We start from the raw sequence: 19,228 nt of genomic DNA, 5'->3' as shown, positions 1-19,228 counted from the left end.
AAAAGAACAATCAACCTGTTGGGTTAATTTGGTATCTCCGTCTATTTTCATTTGATTGTCATTTATTTTTGATTGAAAGATTCCAAATGCATTACAAAAACCCCTGTAAAGTGGAAATATTCCATTAAAGGATTTCATTTACAACTTGTGCTGGACATGAAACCAGGTCTTCAAAAGTTAAAGTTAATTTTGGTCTTCAAAAAGTCCTAATATTGAAATAGCATCTACTGATATGATCAGGAGATTCTTATTTCAGATAATTATACGGCATATTGGAAATAGGAGGAAATGTATTTCTGACTGCATAAGTCTAACGTAGATCTTGTCTTTTTTAATACTGGAGTTTTTAAAAGGCAGTGGAACCCACTTATAATTAATTCAGGTAGAGTGAAACACAATGTATAGTGAAGTAGAATAAAAGCCTCATATTCTTTTAAAACATACCAAGGCACAGTTGCATATAATGTGGGTTTGAAAGAAGAATGCACAGAAGTGAGGGGTGGGAAGAAGGCCCACTTTGAGCAGTACCGGCTTTCATATATACAGATGTTAACAAAACTGTGAAATTGTCAGTTGTATTCAGAGATGAATTAAAATTCTAGGTAGACTCAAATTGCAACTGAAAAGGATCTTCTTCTCATTTATACTTAAAATGAGTGTAAGTGTAATTTACATGAACTCTCAGACCACTTTACACTGCCAGAGCAGCGTGAAGAGGTTTAAGTGCAAGTGAAAATCAAGCATAAAGTGTTTATAGCTGATTCACTTTACAGTAAGCTGTCAGTGCTTACAGAACCCCTTTGATCTTTGTAAAATCTAGTGACTGAATCTAGGTTGTTTTTTTAAGAATGGTAAAGAAAATACATAGAACTAAGTTTGAGCTGAATATCATTTTACAAAACTTGGATAAAAACAATTAAGCTTTTTTCTTCTCCCTTGGGTTTTGCAATAAGGCTAAATACAGTTGGACTGTTTATTTAGATTTTTTTAAAAAACAAAACAAATTAAATCTCTGGTGCTAGACTCATTTGTTCAAAATACCAGTTTAAGGTTGTCTTTATTTCTGGTGACCATTAGTGTCATTCTCTGAATGCTCTGTATGATAGGAATTTGGGTAACAGAAATTATGAGAATAGACTATAAATCAAGATTGTTCTTCCTTAGGAAGAGAGGGGAAACCTCCTTTCTCATCCCTTTCTTTAGTATTGTTAGAAGAAAGAGGGGAATTGAGGAAAAACTTGAACGCCCAATAGAAATTCTGAAAGTAAAGGAGAATGAATCTCTAAGAAACATACGCAAGTCTGGTTGTCTAGTTGGAAATTCCTGTTCTTGTGATGGACTTTGGAATCCAGAACATTCACACACCAACAGGAAGGACTGGAAGGAAGAAAAGTTGACAGACTCTGGGTGGGATTTTCAAAAGCACTCAGCATTGATCTGATTCTGCTTCCACTGAAGTCAAGCTAAAACTCCCATTGATTACGGCGTGAGCAGAACTCACCAAGAGAGTACTCTCAAAATCCTACTCAGAAAGTCTATATCAATTTACCACTCTTTTTGACCAGTAGTTTCTAAAGGACATAAGGAAAGAGAGAGGTAAGGAGAATTATTTGAATTGGAGTTTGTCTGAGAAAACTTCCTTAACATGAAAAGCCTGTGTATAAAACAATCAGCCTTCCAGGTATGCAGTAGCTAGGGAGAAGAAAAGGAAAGCATCGTAGACAATCAAGGAAACAGGTTAACTATGATTGCATACTGCACTGATTTGTCTATCTTTGGTTATTTCTAGCTGTGACAATTTCTACCCCTGAGCTTTATTTTTTTAGACAATGATTTTTCTTTCCTGTGTGTGGTTTTGAATGAACTCCTTGAAATAGAAAAGAACTACTTCAAAAATGTCAGACCAACGTGTTTGGTGGATGGGCAGAAATTGTTTGTTTAAAGAATGACCTATATGCTTGTTGCTAGATTATATCTTGGTGAATGTTATGCTTTTGGACCACGTGATTATTCCGCATTGCTATTGACAAAATTAGAATAAATTAAGCTGTGTAGTAGTTTTGAGTGCTGCAAAACAAATTCTGTGTGCCACCTCAAAGTGGGTACATTTCATTGCTGGTGAAGTTACTGCTTACCTAGCTAACAGGGTAGTTGAGGCTGACATAATGTTTGCAAAGCACTTTTGAGATTAAACAAACTATATAAAATAACAGTATATTGTTCTACTTCAGTATAAATGGAGTTTCTGTATATTTGAGCTCACTTTAAGCAGATTCTACATATATTTGCGACATCTGCAACAGCACATCTGGCTATCATCACAGCTGTGAAAAAAATTGTGCTTTTGTTTTTTGTTTTAAGAAACTCCATCAGCTCTAAAGCATAGGGAGAGTTTAATTAAAGCCATTTAAAGAAATCTGTAAGGAAAAGAAATATCATAGGTGCTTAAGTATGCTGTTTTTATTCTGAGCTCATGAAATCTGTCTCCCATACTGAACTAACTGTCAGATGAATCACAGTTAAATACACAGTGATGAAGGAGTTCATAAAAAGCCTCTTGGAGTGGAGGTGTGGGCTCCCTTTAACACTCTTCTTTGTATAGAAATTATGGTTCAAATCCTGCTCACTTTACTAATAAAAGTATTCCACTGATAGTGTCACTGTTTACATAATCAAGGCATTAACAGTGAAGGTTTGGCTCTGCGTCATGCAAATGAGAGCTCTAATTTTCCTTCTTCTGTCCAACAGGAGGAGAAGTTCCTTATACAACACTGGCAACACGAATGATGATGGGTGCCTGGTGGCTTTTTGCTTTGATTGTCATCTCATCTTACACAGCAAACCTAGCAGCTTTTCTCACAATCACTCGCATTGAGAACTCCATCCAGTAAGTGGACAAAGAACAGATGGTGGGTGGGTGTGTCTGTGTGGGTGTGTAAGTATATGAAAAGGTGGAAACTCTGAGAAAAAACACTCTTTAGCCAATATTCTTTGGGGCAGAATGTCTCGCAGATCAATCTAACTGGTAACTTACTGCAAGCTAATTACTTTTCTCAGGCATAAAGAAGTTTATGTCCCTTAGACGTGTATATATATTCTAAAGGAAATTGTTACTGTCTAAAAGGTTTGAGGAAGTAGAACCTGGAGCAGTTATTTAATGTCTGTGGTTGTCAGACGTCCCCCACGAAAAGGTGCCATTATATCAGTGTTTGAAATGGAAAAATAAGTATTGAAGTGCTCCCCCTCCACACTCTCCAGTTGTAATCAGCCCCAAGAGTCTGTATCCTGACCCTTTCATGGCAGTTAGTCAAAGAGTTGGCTGTTTCTGACGGTTTAAAATAAAATTTCCCCTTTTCTGCCAGGGAAATGCAATCAAATGTGTTAATATGAATGAATAAATAAAATTAACAGTCCCATTCTCTCCTTCATTTAGACCCATTCTCTCCTTCATTTTAAGCTCGTATTTTTGTCATATCAATTTCCTCACACTTTCTTCTTGCGACCTATCTGCTACTTTCTCCTTTCCCTTTGTATTTACTCTCCTTTTCCTCTCTGCATCTCCACATCTTATTTCTCTGTCTCCCTCCCAGGATTGTTCGTGTCTTCCCCTGTCTAAGAGTAGATCTATACTGCATTCTGAGGTGTGGTTGCAGCCTGGGTAGACATACCTGTGTTTGCAAGGATAAAAATAGCAATGCTGATACTGCAACACAGTCTTCAGGTGAAGACTGCACCACGAGTACATACCTAGGGGCCACAGAATGCTTTCACAGCCCACACTTCAGCCTGGGCACCTGTCTATAGAGTGCTATTTTAGCTGTACTAGCATGGCTAGAGCTATCACAGGTATGTCTACCCATGCTTGGTCACACCTTGGATTGCAGGGTAGGCGTACCCTTGGTTACTATTAGCTGTCTTTCCATCTGACCCCCTGTGATGGGTTAGATCACAGAACCCCCTTTGGGAGTTGCCACCTGATGTGCCAAGACTACTTCTGCTCCTGCTTTCCCTGCCATGCTCGGGACCCCAGCATCCTGTCTTGCTGAGCCAGACATGCCCATCTGCTCCAACACAGACCCAGGGCCTGAATTACTTGCCCCAAAGCTGCAGACTTAACTGAAAGCAGTTTACAGAAGTGTTCTTGTCTTTAACACTCAGATGCCCAACTCCCAATGGGGTCTAAAACCCAAATAAATCCATTTTACCCTGTATAAAGCTTATACAAGGTAAACTCATAAATTGTTTGCCCTCTATAACACTGATAGAGAGAGATGCACAGCTGTTCCCCCCCCTCCCCCCCAGGTATTAATACATACTCTGGGTTAATAGGTAAAATGTGATTTTATTAAATACAGAAAGTAGGATTTAAGTGGTTTCAAGTAGTAACAGACAGAACAAAGTGAATTACCAAGTGAAATAAAATAAAACACGCAAATCTAAGCCTAATGCAGTAATACAATTGAGTACAGATAAAATCTCACCCTCAGAGATGTTTCAATAAGTTTCTTTCATAGACTGGACGCCTTCCTAGTCTGGGCACAATCCTTTCCCCTGGTACAGCCCTTGTTTCAGCTCAGGTGGTAGCTAGGAGATTCCTCATGATGGCTCCTCCTTTGTTCTGTTCCACCCATTTATATATCTTTTGCATAAGGCAGCAATCCTTTGTCACTCTCTGGGTTCTCCCCCCCCCCCTTCTTAATGGAAAGACACCAGGTTAAAGATGGATTCCAGTTTAGGTGACATGATCACATGTCACTGTAAGATTTCATTACCCACTTGCCAGCACACACGTATACAGAAAGACTTACAGGTAAAACAGAGCCATCTGCAGTCAATTGGTTAATAGGAGTTATCAAGATTTCAAACCACCATTAATGGCCCACACTTTGCATAATTACAATAGGCCCTTAGAGTTATATTTTATATTTCTAGTTTCAGATACAAGAATGGTACATTTATACAAATAGGATGATCACACTTAGTAGATTATAAGCTTTGTAATGATACCTTACAAGAGACCTTTTGTAAAAAGCATATTTCAGTTATATTAGCATATTTTTATAAAATTATATAAAATGCAAGTCACACCTCCCATCTCCTTTTTCAAGTCTCCCTATGTATTTCTCTCTCCCTCTTACCATAGGAACCTTTATCTCTACTTTACTCCTCCTCTGTTCTTCAAACTCATGACTCCCTCCACAAACAGCACTCCATGTATCATCATCTCCCACCAAAATCGCTGACTCTCTTCTTACCAAAAAACAGAAACTGTATATGCGAGGGAAGGCAAAGATTTTGGAAAGACGCAGAGACTTTGATGAAGAAGGGGGGGGAACATAGTCTCTTACCCCCATACAAAATGTCTGTTCCCTCAGGAAGGGAGCCCCTATATGTCTCCCTCCCCCGACCCCCGCAAGAACATGTCTCTTCCCAACCCCCTATAAATATCTGTCTGATTTTGTTCCTTCTCCAAATGTCACTCTGCCTCCCCTTCCATGACCCCACCACTAATTTTGCCTCCCCGTTCCTTCATCTCCCATACAAGAAGGGAGTTCTAGCCAGCCCTGCTTACTGGGAGACCACCACCCATTCTTGGTAGCAGGGCTCAGTTCTTAGGGCCAGGTGGCTTTGTCATATATCTGCCTGGAGAGAGAGGGGATGATGAGACCTTTCTGTAAATCCTTGGTTTGGATAGGGAGGAATAGCTATTAAGAAGAGCTGTACATGCAGCTATATGCCTTTCCAGGGAGAAAAGGAACAGCTGGAGAGTAAGCAGGTGCTGGGGTGTACTGGAGATGGGCTTGAATCAGAACCCCAGATCAGAATAAGTGATAAACTGGAGAGGGTTCTGAGAAGAGAATGATTAAAGGATTGGAAAGCATGTCATATAATTAAGGACTCAAGGAGCTCAATCTATTTAGCTTAACAAAGAAGAAATTAAGGGGTGACTTGATCAGTCTGTAAGTACCTATGTGGTTAACAAATATTTGATAACGGGCTCTTCAGTCTAGCAGACAAAGGTATAACACAATCCAGTGGCTAGAAGCTGAAGCTAGACAAATTCAGACCGGAAATAAGGCGTACATTTTAATTAACCATGAGAACAATTTACCAAGGATTGTGGTGGATTCTTCATCACTGGCAATTTTTAAATCAAGATTGGATCTTTTTTCTAAAGATATGCTGTAGTTCAAACAGGAATTAATTCAAGGAAGTTATAGGCTGTGTTATGCAGGAGGTCCGACTAGATGACCACAGTGGCCCCTAATGGCTAGAACTTGCTTAGAATCTATTAAACACTCCTGAATTTAGGGAAAATTCAGATTTCTCTCTCTTTTTGAAACCAAAATTTGTGACTCAGGCTCATCGTGCCTATGTACCGTTATGATCATGCTGCACAATGTGTCCTACTGTGCATACAAACTCATCCAAACTGCATTATATAATTGCTTAGGTCAAATTAAAATCTTCTTTTGATATTTGAATGTTAAATGGTGAGATCTCTGGTTGCTGAAGAGGTGCTTTGGCAGAACTGAAATGTTAGACTCATTGGGGGGTAAGCTTGGGCTGTTGATCTGTTAATTAGTAAAGGATCTCAGCTGTTTTTTTTTAAAAAAAGATATTTCTTTCAGTCTTACAGGACAAAAACAAAGTGTCAATAAATTGTTCTCTCAACCACGCTTGTTTGCACACTAGAGTATGGTAAAATGATATTTCAGTGTGGTGTCAGCTTTGATCTTCACAAATAAAAATTTCATTTTTAATAAGCCTTAAGGGACATGTTGCCAAAACAGGGTGAAAAAAATCCAAATTTGTGCGCACACAGGCATTTACACTGGCAACATAGATAAATGTGTGCATGTGCCATTTGTGTGCTCAGTCACTCAACTTGTGCTCATAAATATGATTTTTTTTTGTGCCTGCAGCCACTGCATCCTGCTTTGAAATTGTCCTGAATGCTTCTGAAATGCTCAAGAAAAATGTTCCAATCAATGCAAAAAATGGCTGTGAGCTTTCTTACCATACATAATAAGAATAAAATATATCTAAATAGTAATATAATATTACAGTTCCATTTCCAGTCTGCTCTTGTAGTTCATTATGATGTCACTAGAAATCCTCAATGGAATTCTGAAGTTATTATGTACAGTTGGGTGTACATTGGTCTGGGTACTGTATTATTTATAGGTAAAATTCACTGAAATGTTTTATTCAGTGGAACATGTTGCAGCTGGAAAGCTCCTGAAATGAAAGAAGAGAGACATTTTTCAACAGTGTTGGTAGGTCAGAATTAGAGTAATTAGATGTGCTAAGTATCCATTGGGGAATGAAGTTATCCTAACTATGGTGGGAGTGTAAAACTTTAGTTTACAAAACTGCTCAAAATTGGGAAGCAAACCAGCACTTAGCACAGAGGCTGTTAGTTTATCACAATGAATAATTGCAAAGAGGGAAATAAGCAACACAGGAAAAACAAGATCATCTTTTTTTTTTTAACAGATCAAATTATACCCTGGGTGAGCTTGCAAGGCCAGAGTGGAAATGGGTTTAAGTATGTAAAGAAAATAAGCCAAGTTCTGCTTGCAATTACATCCATCCAACACCAATGAAGTCACTAGAATGAAAGGGATTGAAGTCAATGGTTTTGCCTGGATGTAACTTCAGAGAATTTAACCATTAACTTTGACCCATTACGCTAGCTAGTGAAATCTCCACAAGTACTAGAAGGACCCAAAGTCAGAATTATCTGGAGCAGGGAAACTGGTTCAAAGAAAAAAGAAAAAAGCTGGACTTACCATCACCAATTTTAGACCAAAACTCTTAACAATACCCTTTGTGGTTCTAAAATATGCAACTTGTTTCCAATTCAAGTTTCCAGCTAGGACTAGAAATGATGGTATGCTGTCTGAGAGTACATCTACCCAACAAATCAAGGTGTGATTGTAGCAGGGATAGGCATGTCCATTCTAGCTTTAGCTAGAGCAGGTAACAACAGTAGTGATGACATGGCGCCTCAGACTTCAGCATGGGCTAGCTCCTAAGTACATACCCAGGGTTCCCGATAGGCTTGTACTGGGGTTGCTAGTTGGTACTGAAGCCTGTGGCACCACTTCCTCACTACTGTTGTTACCTGTGCTAGCTAAAGTATGCCTACCTGCACTACAAACACACTTCGTTTGCTGTGGTACTTCTCACAAGAAGTAGGGGCCACAGAAATCTAATGATAGATCCTATTCTGAAGAGATTTTCAGCCCAGTATTGCATACAAATTTAATTCTGGATCTTTGTAGGTTGACCCATCTCTAGTAAAGTGATGGACAGGCCTATCTTTCAAAGCATTATACCATTCTTTGCATAGGTGCATTCTGAGAAAAGCAGCACACAGCATATCATTAGCAAGCATGGTGTTAACAAATAAGCAGGGCTGTCCTTACCCATACACAAACTATGCAGCTGCATAGGGCACCAGGAAATTTGGGGCACCAAATTGCCCCAAATTTCCTGGTGCCCTATGCAGCTGTGTGCTGCTCCAGCGGCCAGCCAATCCCCCAGCCGGCTGAGCCGGCCAGGAAAGCTGCCCCCGCCCTGCCTCTTCCCACCCCTTCCCCTGAGCTACATCCCAGGGGACTGCAGCAGGGGTCGGGTGCGCCCTGCACTCACCAGACGGCGGGAAGTGGAGCAATCCAGCCCCAGCCTGCTCCGCGTTGCCGGTGAGTGCTGGGGGGTGGTTTCCTCCTGCCCCCCAAGTCCCAAGGCTGGGAGCCAGGGAAGCAGAGCGGAGTGGGCTGGGGCCGGGTCACTCTACTTCCCGCCGCCCCGTGAGTGTGGGGTTGGGCCTGCCTGGCAATCACCAGGTGTCAGGAAATGGAGCGACCCAGCCACAACCCACTCTGCTGGCTTGTGCTGAGGGGCGGTTTCCCTCCTGCCCCCCACAAACCTTGGGCGCAGCCCCTGCTCCCCTGCAGAGGCCTGGGGCCAGCCCCCCCCCGCCCCCCCCCCCACGGGGTGGTGGTGGGGGGGCTGCATAGAGCACCACAATGTCTAGGGACAGCCCTGCAAATAAGTACTAGAAAAATGTCTGCTTCCCTTTTACATCCTCACAAGTTGATCTTTGCTGCATAGCCAGTTGCATGTACTCTCTGCTTAACTGAGTAATTACTCTAATTTGTTGCAATTTATAAACTAAACCTGAGGAAAAAGAAAAATAGCATAAAACCAGGGTGAAGGTATGCCTACTTTTTCAACCAAATACCACTCTTTGTCTTACTTTTGGTTGCAATGCTTTTCAGTTTGTGCCAACTGGCAATATTAAAAGTAAAGCTGAACAGTCATAAAATACCTGTTAGCTGCATCTATTATTCACACAGACCCATTGTACTGAAACCTCATTTGAAGACAGTAATTCTGTGAATGACTTTTAAATCAAGACAGTCAACATTTCCACATCAAAACATTGGGGTCAAACTGGGAATAACAAAGAGCAAAGCATAACTGGTATGTCCCTTAAACCTGCCTTAATGCCAAGATCTTAAGAACATAATTTTCATTATAGATACATAACTCCTAAAATATTATCCCTCCATATATTTTTCAATGATTATGACCAGTGGGCAACTGATTTTTGGCAGAGACCTCACATGCCATTCTTCTGTGAACTATTATGCAGGCATCCAACCCAGGGGGATCCCTGTAAAACTCCATGCATCCCCAGTGCCTCTGTTCAAATCCCTTCTCCTTATTGCAAAGAGGGAGTAATTGAACTATAATCTCTCACATTTTGAGTGAGTAACCTAACCATTGGGCTAAAGATTATGAGGAACACCTCTGACACCTACTTAGGGTGACCAGACAGCAAATGTGAAAAATCGGGACGGGGTGGGGGGTAATAGGATCCGATATAAGAAAAAGACCCCAAAATTGGGACTGTCCCTATAAAATTGGGACATCTGGTCACCCTACACCTACTCTCCCACATGGCTGTTTTGTATGTGGAGTTAGGCGCCTTACCTTGGTCTCACAAGAAACATGTTAGGTACCTAAGCCACCTCTCTTCCAGGAGAGAGTTCCCAGATGTGGATTGCAAACAGAGCTAGGCACCTTCCTGCAGCCCGGATTTAGGTGCCTAACTCCATGAGAGGGGAGGGGTTTAGGACACATCCCTCTTGTTGGCATCTCCCATTGGTTATCTTAGCCAGCTCCCGACCTAGCGAGCTGGCTTGTATGGATCTCATTCTCAGAAGCTTCTCTCCCCCCATTCATTGTATAGGAATAAAGAGAGCCTAGGTGCCTAACCCAGGATTTGAGGATTCCAGAGCTTTTCTAGGCGCCTAAATCATAGGTGTTGCAATACTTCACATTGCCAAACCTAAATCCCCTTGTGGATCTGGGCCCTAATCCTTTTAGGTCGATTGACGGGGTAATGTCGTGGTTGGAGTCTGCTATAGACCACCAGACCAGGGGGATGAGGTGGACGAGGCTTTCTTCTGGCAACTAGCAGAAGTTGCTAGATTGCAGGCCCTGGTTCTCATGGGAGACTTTAATCACTCTGATATCTGCTGGGAGAGCAATACAGCAGTGCACAGACAATCCAGGAAGTTTTTGGAACGTGTAGGGGACAATTTCCTGGTGCAAGTGCTGGAGGAACCAACTAGGGGCAGAGCTTTTCTTGACCTGCTGCTCACAAACAGGGAAGAATTAGTAGGGGAAGCAAAAGTGGATGGGAACCTGGGAGGCAGTGACCATGAGATGGTCGAGTTCAGGATCCTTACACAAGGAAGAAAGGAGAGCAGCAGAATACGGACCCTGGACTTCAGAAAAGCAGACTTTGACTCCCTCAGGAAACAGATGGGCAGGATCCCCTGGGAGAATAACATGAAGGGCAAAGGGGTCCAGGAGAGCTGGCTGTATTTTAAAGAATCCTTATTGCGGTTGCAGGAACAAACCATCCCGATGTGTAGAAAGAATAGTAAATATGGCAGGCGACCAGCTTGGCTAAACAGTGAAATCCTTGCTGATCTTAAACGCAAAAAAGAAGCTTACAAGAAGTGGAAGATTGGACAAATGACCAGGGAGGAGTATAAAAATATTGCTCAGGCATGCAGGAGTGAAATCAGGAAGGCCAAATCACACTTGGAGTTGCAGTTAGCAAGAGATGTTAAGAGTAACAAGAACGGTTTCTTCAGGTATGTTAGCAACAAGGAGAAAATCAAGGAAAGTGTGGGCCCCTTACTGAATGAGGGAGGCAACCTAGTGACCGAGGATGTGGAAAAAGCTAATGTACTCAATGATTTTTTTGCCTCTGTCTTCACGAACAAGGTCAGCTCCCAGATTGCTGCACTGGGCAGTACAGTATGGGGAGAAGGTGGCCAGCCCTCTGTGGAGAAAGAAGTGGTTCGGGACTATTTAGAAAAACTGGACGTGCACAAGTCCATGGGGCCGGATGCGCTGCATCCGAGGGTGCTAAAGGAGTTGGCGGGTGAGATTGCAGAGCCATTAGCCATTATTTTTGAAAACTCATGGCGATCGGGGGAGGTCCCAGATGACTGGAAAAGGGCTAATGTAGTGCCCATCTTTAAAAAAGGGAAGAAGGAGGATCCGGGGAACTACAGGCCAGTCAGCCTCACCTCAGTCCCTGGAAAAATCATGGAGCAGGTCCTCAAGGAATCAATTATGAAACATTTAGAGGAGAGGAAAGTGATCAGGAACAGTCAGCATGGATTCACGAAGGGGAAGTCGTGCCTGACTAACCTAATTGCCTTCTATGATGTGATAACTGGCTCTGTGGATGAGGGGAAAGCAGTGGATGTGTTATTCCTTGACTTTAGCAAAGCTTTTGATACGGTCTCCCACAGTATTCTTGCCGCCAAGTTAAAGAAGTATGGGCTGGATGAATGGACTGTAAGGTGGATAGAAAGCTGGCTAGATCGTAGGGCTCAACGGGTAGTGATCAATGGCTCCATGTCTAGTTGGCAGCCGGTTTCAAGCGGAGTGCCCCAAGGGTCGGTCCTGGGGCCGGTTTTGTTTAATATCTTTATTAATGATCTGGAGGATGGTGTGGACTGCACTCTCAGCAAGTTTGCAGATGACACTAAACTAGGAGGCGTGGTAGATACACTAGAGGGTAGGGATCGGATACAGAGGGACCTAGACAAATTAGAGGATTGGGCCAAAAAAAACCTGATGAGGTTCAACAAGGACAAGTGCAGAGTCCTGCACTTAGGACGGAAGAATCCCATGCACTGCTAAAGACTAGGGACCGAATGGCTAGGTAGCAGTTCTGCTGAAAAGGACCTAGGGGTCACAGTGGACGAGAAGCTGGATATGAGTCAACAGTGTGCTCTTGTTGCCAAGAAGGCTAACGGCATTTTCGGCTGTATAAGTAGGGGCATTGCCAGCAGATCGAGGAACGTGATCGTTCCCCTTTATTCGACATTGGTGCGGCCTCATCTGGAATACTGTGTCCAGTTTTGGGCCCCACACTACAAGAAGGATGTGGAAAAATTGGAAAGAGTCCAACGGAGGGCAACAAAAATGATTAGGGGTCTGGAGCACATGACTTATGAGGAGAGGCTGAGGGAACTGGGATTGTTTAGTCTCCAGAAGAGAAGAATGAGGGGGGATTTGATAGCAGCCTTCAACTACCTGAAGGGGGGTTCCAAAGAGGATGGAGCTCGGCTGTTCTCAGTGGTGGCAGATGACAGAACAAGGAGCAATGGTCTCAAGTTGCAGTGGGGGAGGTCCAGGTTGGATATTAGGAAAAACTATTTCACTAGGAGGGTGGTGAAACACTGGAATGCGTTACCTAGGGAGGTGGTGGAGTCTCCTTCCTTGGAGGTTTTTAAGGCCCGGCTTGACATAGCCCTGGCTGGGATGATTTAGTTGGGAATTGGTCCTGCTTTGAGCAGGGGGTTGGACTAGATGACCTCTTGAGGTCCCTTCCAACCCTGATATTCTATGATTCTATGATTTTAATGCAAGGAAGCTCACACTATAAGTGACTATGCTGTGCCAGTTCTGTGGATAAGCAGAAGACTTGATTTGGAAATTTCCACAAGTATTAAAATTTTGCATACAATATTTTTTTAAAAACAGAAGACTCAAGGGATGTGCCACCAAGTGATAGGCAAGCTCCGAAGGCATGGATGTGCATTTGATTCAGATAAACATCCAAAAGTTTGTATGCCTCATTGGCAGCTTATCTGAACATCTTCATGCTAGAAAATGAGACTGGAATTCTCCTGAAGTCAGGCTTTCTTGTGCGGTTTCTAGTTCTTTTCTTTCTGGTTCAATTATTATTATTGGTATGGTGGTAAGGCCTAGAGGTCTCCATCAGGGATCAAGACCCCGTTATGCTAGGTGCTGTACACACGTAATAAGCAAATGTTCCATCTTGAAGGAGTTTACAATCTAGCATATGATGAGACAATTAACAGTCTCAGAACACCAACTGCTTAGCCACTGTCAAGTGTTTTGTAGGCATCACCCCACAGATGAGTTTTAAAGAGGGATTTTAAGGAGAACAACATAGTGAGTGGCTTTGTGGATATTGACAGGGAGCTGCTCCCATGCATAGGGAGCTGCTCCCATGCATAGGGAGCTGCTCCCATGCATAAGGAGCAGTGTGGGAAAAAGCAAAAAAGTGAGTGAAGAAAAATTGGGCTAATGGGCTAATTGTTGGCAGAGCAGAAGTGGGCTTGGTAACTTATAAGATCTGATAGGTAGAGCAGAACTAACCTGTGAAGGACCTTAAAGTAATGGGAACTGTCCTTAGCACTTTTGAAAATCAGGCTACTTATTTAGGTGCCGAAATGAGTACCTAAAAGCCTCACTTTAAGCTCTCCTTTAAAAGAAATTCTTCTCTTTGTATCCACAAAGAGAGAGGACATAGTTTCTTTCCTTTTCCAGATAAATGTTTCTATTGTTCCCCTCTTGTGTGTGGCTACACCCTTTGTACACTTCCCCTACTTTAAAGAGAGGATGTTGGAGGCTATGGAATGTTTATCCAACTTCCGTCCACTCAACCTTGTGTTTTCTAGCAGGTTGTGTATCTCAACAAGAATCCCAATACACTTATTTGTATTTATTGGTTCTTTCCAGACATTTTTCACATACCACAATTCATATTAAGCTAGGATGTCCCCAAATACTTCCAAACAGCAGAGCTCTTACAGATTTGCTTTGAAGGGGGGCTACATTAGGGTCCATGTACTGTAATGACAATAGGTATTATCCTTCTCTGAAAGACAGGGTGTTCTTTACCCCCGTGCCTTGTACCTTGTCCATCCAGACCTTTAAACTAGCTGGCAAGCACTGTTATTACTTTCTGTCACAGCTGTCACTATCTAGCCTCAAATCACTTGTCTTGCTATGCCCCATCTCCCGAGCATGCCTCTGAATAAACCCTTAGAGCCCCAGGAGATGAAAAACACAACTTGCAGGCAATCTTTATCTGAATTAGAATAATAAATAAGGACTTTGATGTAAGCAATCAGATCAATTATTTGCTCCTTTATTTAGTGACTGATTGCTCTCTGAAAAACAGCTACGTGCAATAGTCAGTTCTGATAAAGCAGTCAACATAAATGGACACTATATTCTTTGCATTTTCTAATCTATATTTTGAATGTTTTAAAAACAATTCTTGACACATATCAGCAACAAATTACAATTCCATTTAAAACACTGCCCAAGATTACGGTATAAGGCCCCAGCGTAAGATTTGTTTTAAAGAGAGAAAAGGGGGGGGGCAAGTGAGTGTGAAAACAGAACGCAACACAAAGAGAAGTAATTTTTCTCTAAATCCAAAGTGCAGGCAAAATCTTTGATTGTAATTAAATATGTCTCTGTTTTGCTGGAAATTGTGCTAAACCAGAAAGTGATAATGACTAGAGTCCACCATGAAACTAAGCAATTGAGTTGGTTTGCCTTGTCTGAATAAGGCACAGAAAGTAAACGTTACACATGTTGAACAGTAAATATAATTTTTAATGGTTCAGCTTTGTAAAGATAATATTTAGCTCTTAACATATTCGAAGTGTTGTACAGACATTATTCATCCTCACAGTGGCCGAATGATAGAATTAATACTATGCCATTAATAATCTAATTTAGTCCTAATAAAGCATGGATGGAAAATTTTATGCCATACACCCCACATATAACTTAAATATTTTTCCACAAAAAATCTGCACAGTAAGCATAGTTACTAGAATTGTAGCTTGTTCATTGTAATGCACTGAAACAATTTGGGACTTTTATTCTATTTATATCAAACAGAGATTCTCTATATTAAAATTCACTTAAAATTGCTTATACCACCAGCTTAACTTCTCACTTATCAGTATGTCTTTAATGCCATCAGTCACTTTTTAATTGTTTCAAAATTAGAATATCCAAAGCCATTCTGATACCCTTACTCTTGCTGAGTAAGCGTTTTGCTCCACAGAGATTTCTGCTGAAATCAGTAAAACATTTCATGGGTTAAGGTGTTACTCCGTGTGAGAAAGGGTATTACTCAGCATGAGTAAGGATATCAGAATCTGGACTAAGGATTCCTCCATAAGCACAGGGACATTGGATACCAAGTTGTCTTTATTTTGAGACTTATGCTCCTGTGTGTGCATGTGCGGTGAGCTGGTGGGACTTACACGTGTCCATTAACTCTAATAGGAGTCACTCATGTAAATCTCATGTGTATGAATGGGAGAATCAATTGTTCAGTCCAGAAATAAAGATACATTAAAAAAGCAAAATTATAATCTACAAATATTAATAGAAATAAAGTAGATACCCAAAAAAAACCTCCGAGAAGAATGGTTCAAGAATGGTTCATATGAAGATTGATCCATCTATAGAGCTGAGGAAGCTTCTAAACTGTAAGAATTTCACTTTTCTGCTAAGGGTTTGTTTTTTGTTTTATTCTGTTGCATCTCAGCTGCTGGATTGTGAATGTCACACCACAAATCTGTGCAGATACAAATGTAAAACTTTATCCCTAAAGCAGATTATATACAAAATGAAGTCATAGGTTATGTGCCCTTGCTGAAGGGTCACTCAATGACCTAACTGGTCTTTTCCATCTCTAACTCTTGTGGTTTAGATAGGATGCCCCCTATATAGAATCAGCCAGCTGGGAACTTCTACTTAACCATCAAAATAGGGGCAGGTGAAACACAGTTTAGGATTTGCTGTTCGTAACAGAATTTAACAAACATGCAGAACTTGAACTCAAACACTCCCTCCACCTCACTGAATGGAGTAGCTATCGCTGTTGTGTAGGGCTGTGGGATGGGGCTGCAGAGAACAAAGGTCGTCCTCCATTTTGAAAGGCAGGATGGAGCCGTAGGGTGCAGTCAAGCTCAGGTTCTGACTGCAGTTGTATTAGAGTTATGTAATGTTCAAATTAAATTGAGTTGTTAAATACAAGCTTTTGGTCCCTTAATAAGGAGATCAACACACTCCTTATCATCATACTTCTCCACTTCTGGCACTACTGTTGCCAGCCTGTAAAAATGGAGTGAAACCAGAACTTCGTAGCTCACTCTTAATGCTGTTTCCACTCCCGATTATTCATATAGCGCTTTGGTTTATGTTTTTATACATAACAAAATTGCTTTTGTAGTTATAAGACATACAGGGAAACTGGTGGGTTTTTTTCTTGCTATTTCTAAATGTACTGTTCCATGGCAGCAATTCCACATATCTTTTATGCTAGCAGTTAGCAATACATGTCGGGAAATTGCTGTGTTGGTTGTTATATTGGAAATTATATGGCTACACAGAGTCCTGTAAGCTACTGATTACAATTTTGCTAGGTGTTCTCATTAGAAACTGGGGACTCAGTAAGTACTTCTCACTACCCTATTCCAGTAATGTGTATGGCACGTAATTGAACAATTACGGGACATTATGATATATGACCCGTGACAGCGTTTGTTACATTTCTAAATGCTGCTAGGAGATACAGAAACTTATTAACAGCAGAAGCAGCAGCAGCAATCCAGAATTGGAGAATATAGTATCTTTAATGTTATACAGTGCCTTTCATCAATTATGCCAAAGCTTTTGACAGATATATACATTAAATATCATAGAAGTGTGTCTACCACTGGATGACAGTAGTTGGCAGGGAAAATTTTCATCTAGGACAACAGTCTAAAAGACCCTCTTCTTAGGGAAAGCACCATGGGATTGTTGTTGAAAACAAGACCTGATAACTGGATCAGACCCATGGTCCATCTAGCACAATATGCTGTCTCTGACAATGGCCAGCATCAGCGCTTCAGAGGAAGGTGCAAGAAAACTTGCCTTAGGCAGATGTAGGATAATTGGTCCCCCATTTTACGTGGTCTCCTAATCCTTACATAACGAGATTGTTTTAAAAGCGTGAAGCATGAGATTTAATAACTCTTCCAAAATGTATGTAAACATTAAATATTATAACTGGATATTCTTTTTATCCACATAAATATCCACTCCCTAGTTGAAACGTAAGGTCCTTTTTGAGATAGGGTGATTATCAGATGAAGCTGTACTATTGACTTATAGAAAGCAATTACAATTATAATATTCTCCTATTATTTACCATTCCTAACTCCCTAATATCTTGTTTTCTTGTTTTCTTTTTTGATCAGAGCTGCATATTGAATTGAGCTCTTCTTTGAGCTATCCACAGAGATGCCCAGTTTTCTTTCCTGAGATGATACCATTAATTTAGAACCCTTTAAGGTGTATGAATAGTTTAACATTTTCACTCTAATATCATTACTTTTCAGTTATGAACACTGAACTTCATTTACCATTGTGTTGCCCATTCACCTACCTTGGTTAGATCCCTCTGAAGTTCTTCACGGTCCTCTCTGGACTTCACTTCTCTTGGAGACAGGAGGCTTAGGTGCCTAAGCCATTCTTGCATGAAATGCAGGAGGAAGTGGTGACTCCTCCCTTATAACTTTGAGCTCAGTGATTAAAGAAATCACCCAAGATATGGGGAAACCTGGGTTCAGTTCCCACCCCGTGTCTGATGAGAAGAATGGATTTGAACTTTTACTCTCAGGAGATTGCCCTGATCACTGAGCTATGGGATATTCTGATGTCAGTCTCCCTCAGTCTTGTCAAAGCTGTTCCACTTTGAACAAATAATTAAATAACTATTAGAGCAAGGGGACTGGATCCAATGTCTCCCACCTCTCAGGTGAGTGCCTTAACCAGCAGGCTCTCGCTCTCTCTCTTTTTTTTTTTTTTTTTGGTCCTGTGACTATTTAAATAGTTAAAGTGGAACAGCTTCAATAGGAGAGTCTGAGAAACATCAGACTATCCCGGAGTTCAGTGAGGGCACTCTTCTGAGAGGTGAGATGACCCCCTGTTTCTCCCCATCAGGCAGAGGGAAAATCGTTTCTCCCCATCAGGCAGAGGGAAAAATTGAAGCTGGGTGTCCCACATCCTATGTGAGTGCTTTAACCACTGGACTACAAGTCAAAAGAGAGGGCGGAACCTCCTTCACCTCTGGCTGGATTTTGAATGGGCCCTGACCTACTGGGCATGCTCTGAGCAGGCCTACCACATTGGGTCTTGCTGGCAAGATAGGCAGGGGAATACCTATGGTACCCCTGGTTTGAGGATCACACTGGGGCTTAGATGTGAGAGAGGCATCCTGATGCCTAGAGTGAGGTACTGTGCATGTGCCCAGAGATGACAAATTTAAGTGTTATGGGGACTTCTACAGCAAAATTTAGGCATCTAGTGAGAGGTTTTGTGGATAACAGCGGTGCCTAAATCTGGGATTTAGGTGCCTAAGTCCCTTCATGGACCTTGACCCTTCTCAAAAGCCTTTTGAAATTCACTACATTCTTGATAGATTCAACTAATTCTAATAGATTAGCAAACTATGATTTTCCTTTGAAGAAATCATTCTGGATATCATTATCTTCCAGATCTTTTAAATTCTATTTTAATTGTTGTTTCAACTAATAGACTAGGCTAGATGTAAAGTTTGCTGTTCTGTAATCATTTAGATCATCTCTAGTGCCTTTTTAAAAACATAGATATATTTGCTACCCTCCGGTCCTCTGATAAGGTGGCTGTTTTTAATGAGAGATTGAATATTTTTGCTAACAGCCACTTCATATTCGAGCTCTTTCAGGACTCTTGGGTTCATACTATCTGGACCTGGTGACTTATTTTTTAAATTATGAATTAGTTCCACCACTAGTTCTTCTGACACCTTAAT

At 41.3% G+C, this 19,228-nt stretch overlaps 1 protein-coding gene across 4 annotated transcripts in view; it reads left to right on the top strand.

Annotated features, from left to right (window-relative positions):
• Positions 1-19,228, top strand: part of GRID2 (glutamate ionotropic receptor delta type subunit 2) — a 1,049,702-nt gene that overhangs the window by 886,765 nt on the left and 143,709 nt on the right. For all 4 annotated transcript variants that reach the window (XM_065596092.1, XM_008179090.4, XM_065596093.1 and 1 more), the window contains one exon: positions 2,749-2,887. In XM_065596092.1, coding sequence (XP_065452164.1) covers positions 2,749-2,887 — 139 coding nt within the window. The remainder of the gene's footprint in view (positions 1-2,748; positions 2,888-19,228) is intronic.

This window comes from Chrysemys picta, chromosome 5 (assembly GCF_011386835.1).
Source record: "Chrysemys picta bellii isolate R12L10 chromosome 5, ASM1138683v2, whole genome shotgun sequence".
Taxonomy (NCBI): domain Eukaryota; kingdom Metazoa; phylum Chordata; order Testudines; family Emydidae; genus Chrysemys; species Chrysemys picta.
This window is presented reverse-complemented; position numbering and strand designations above follow the sequence as displayed.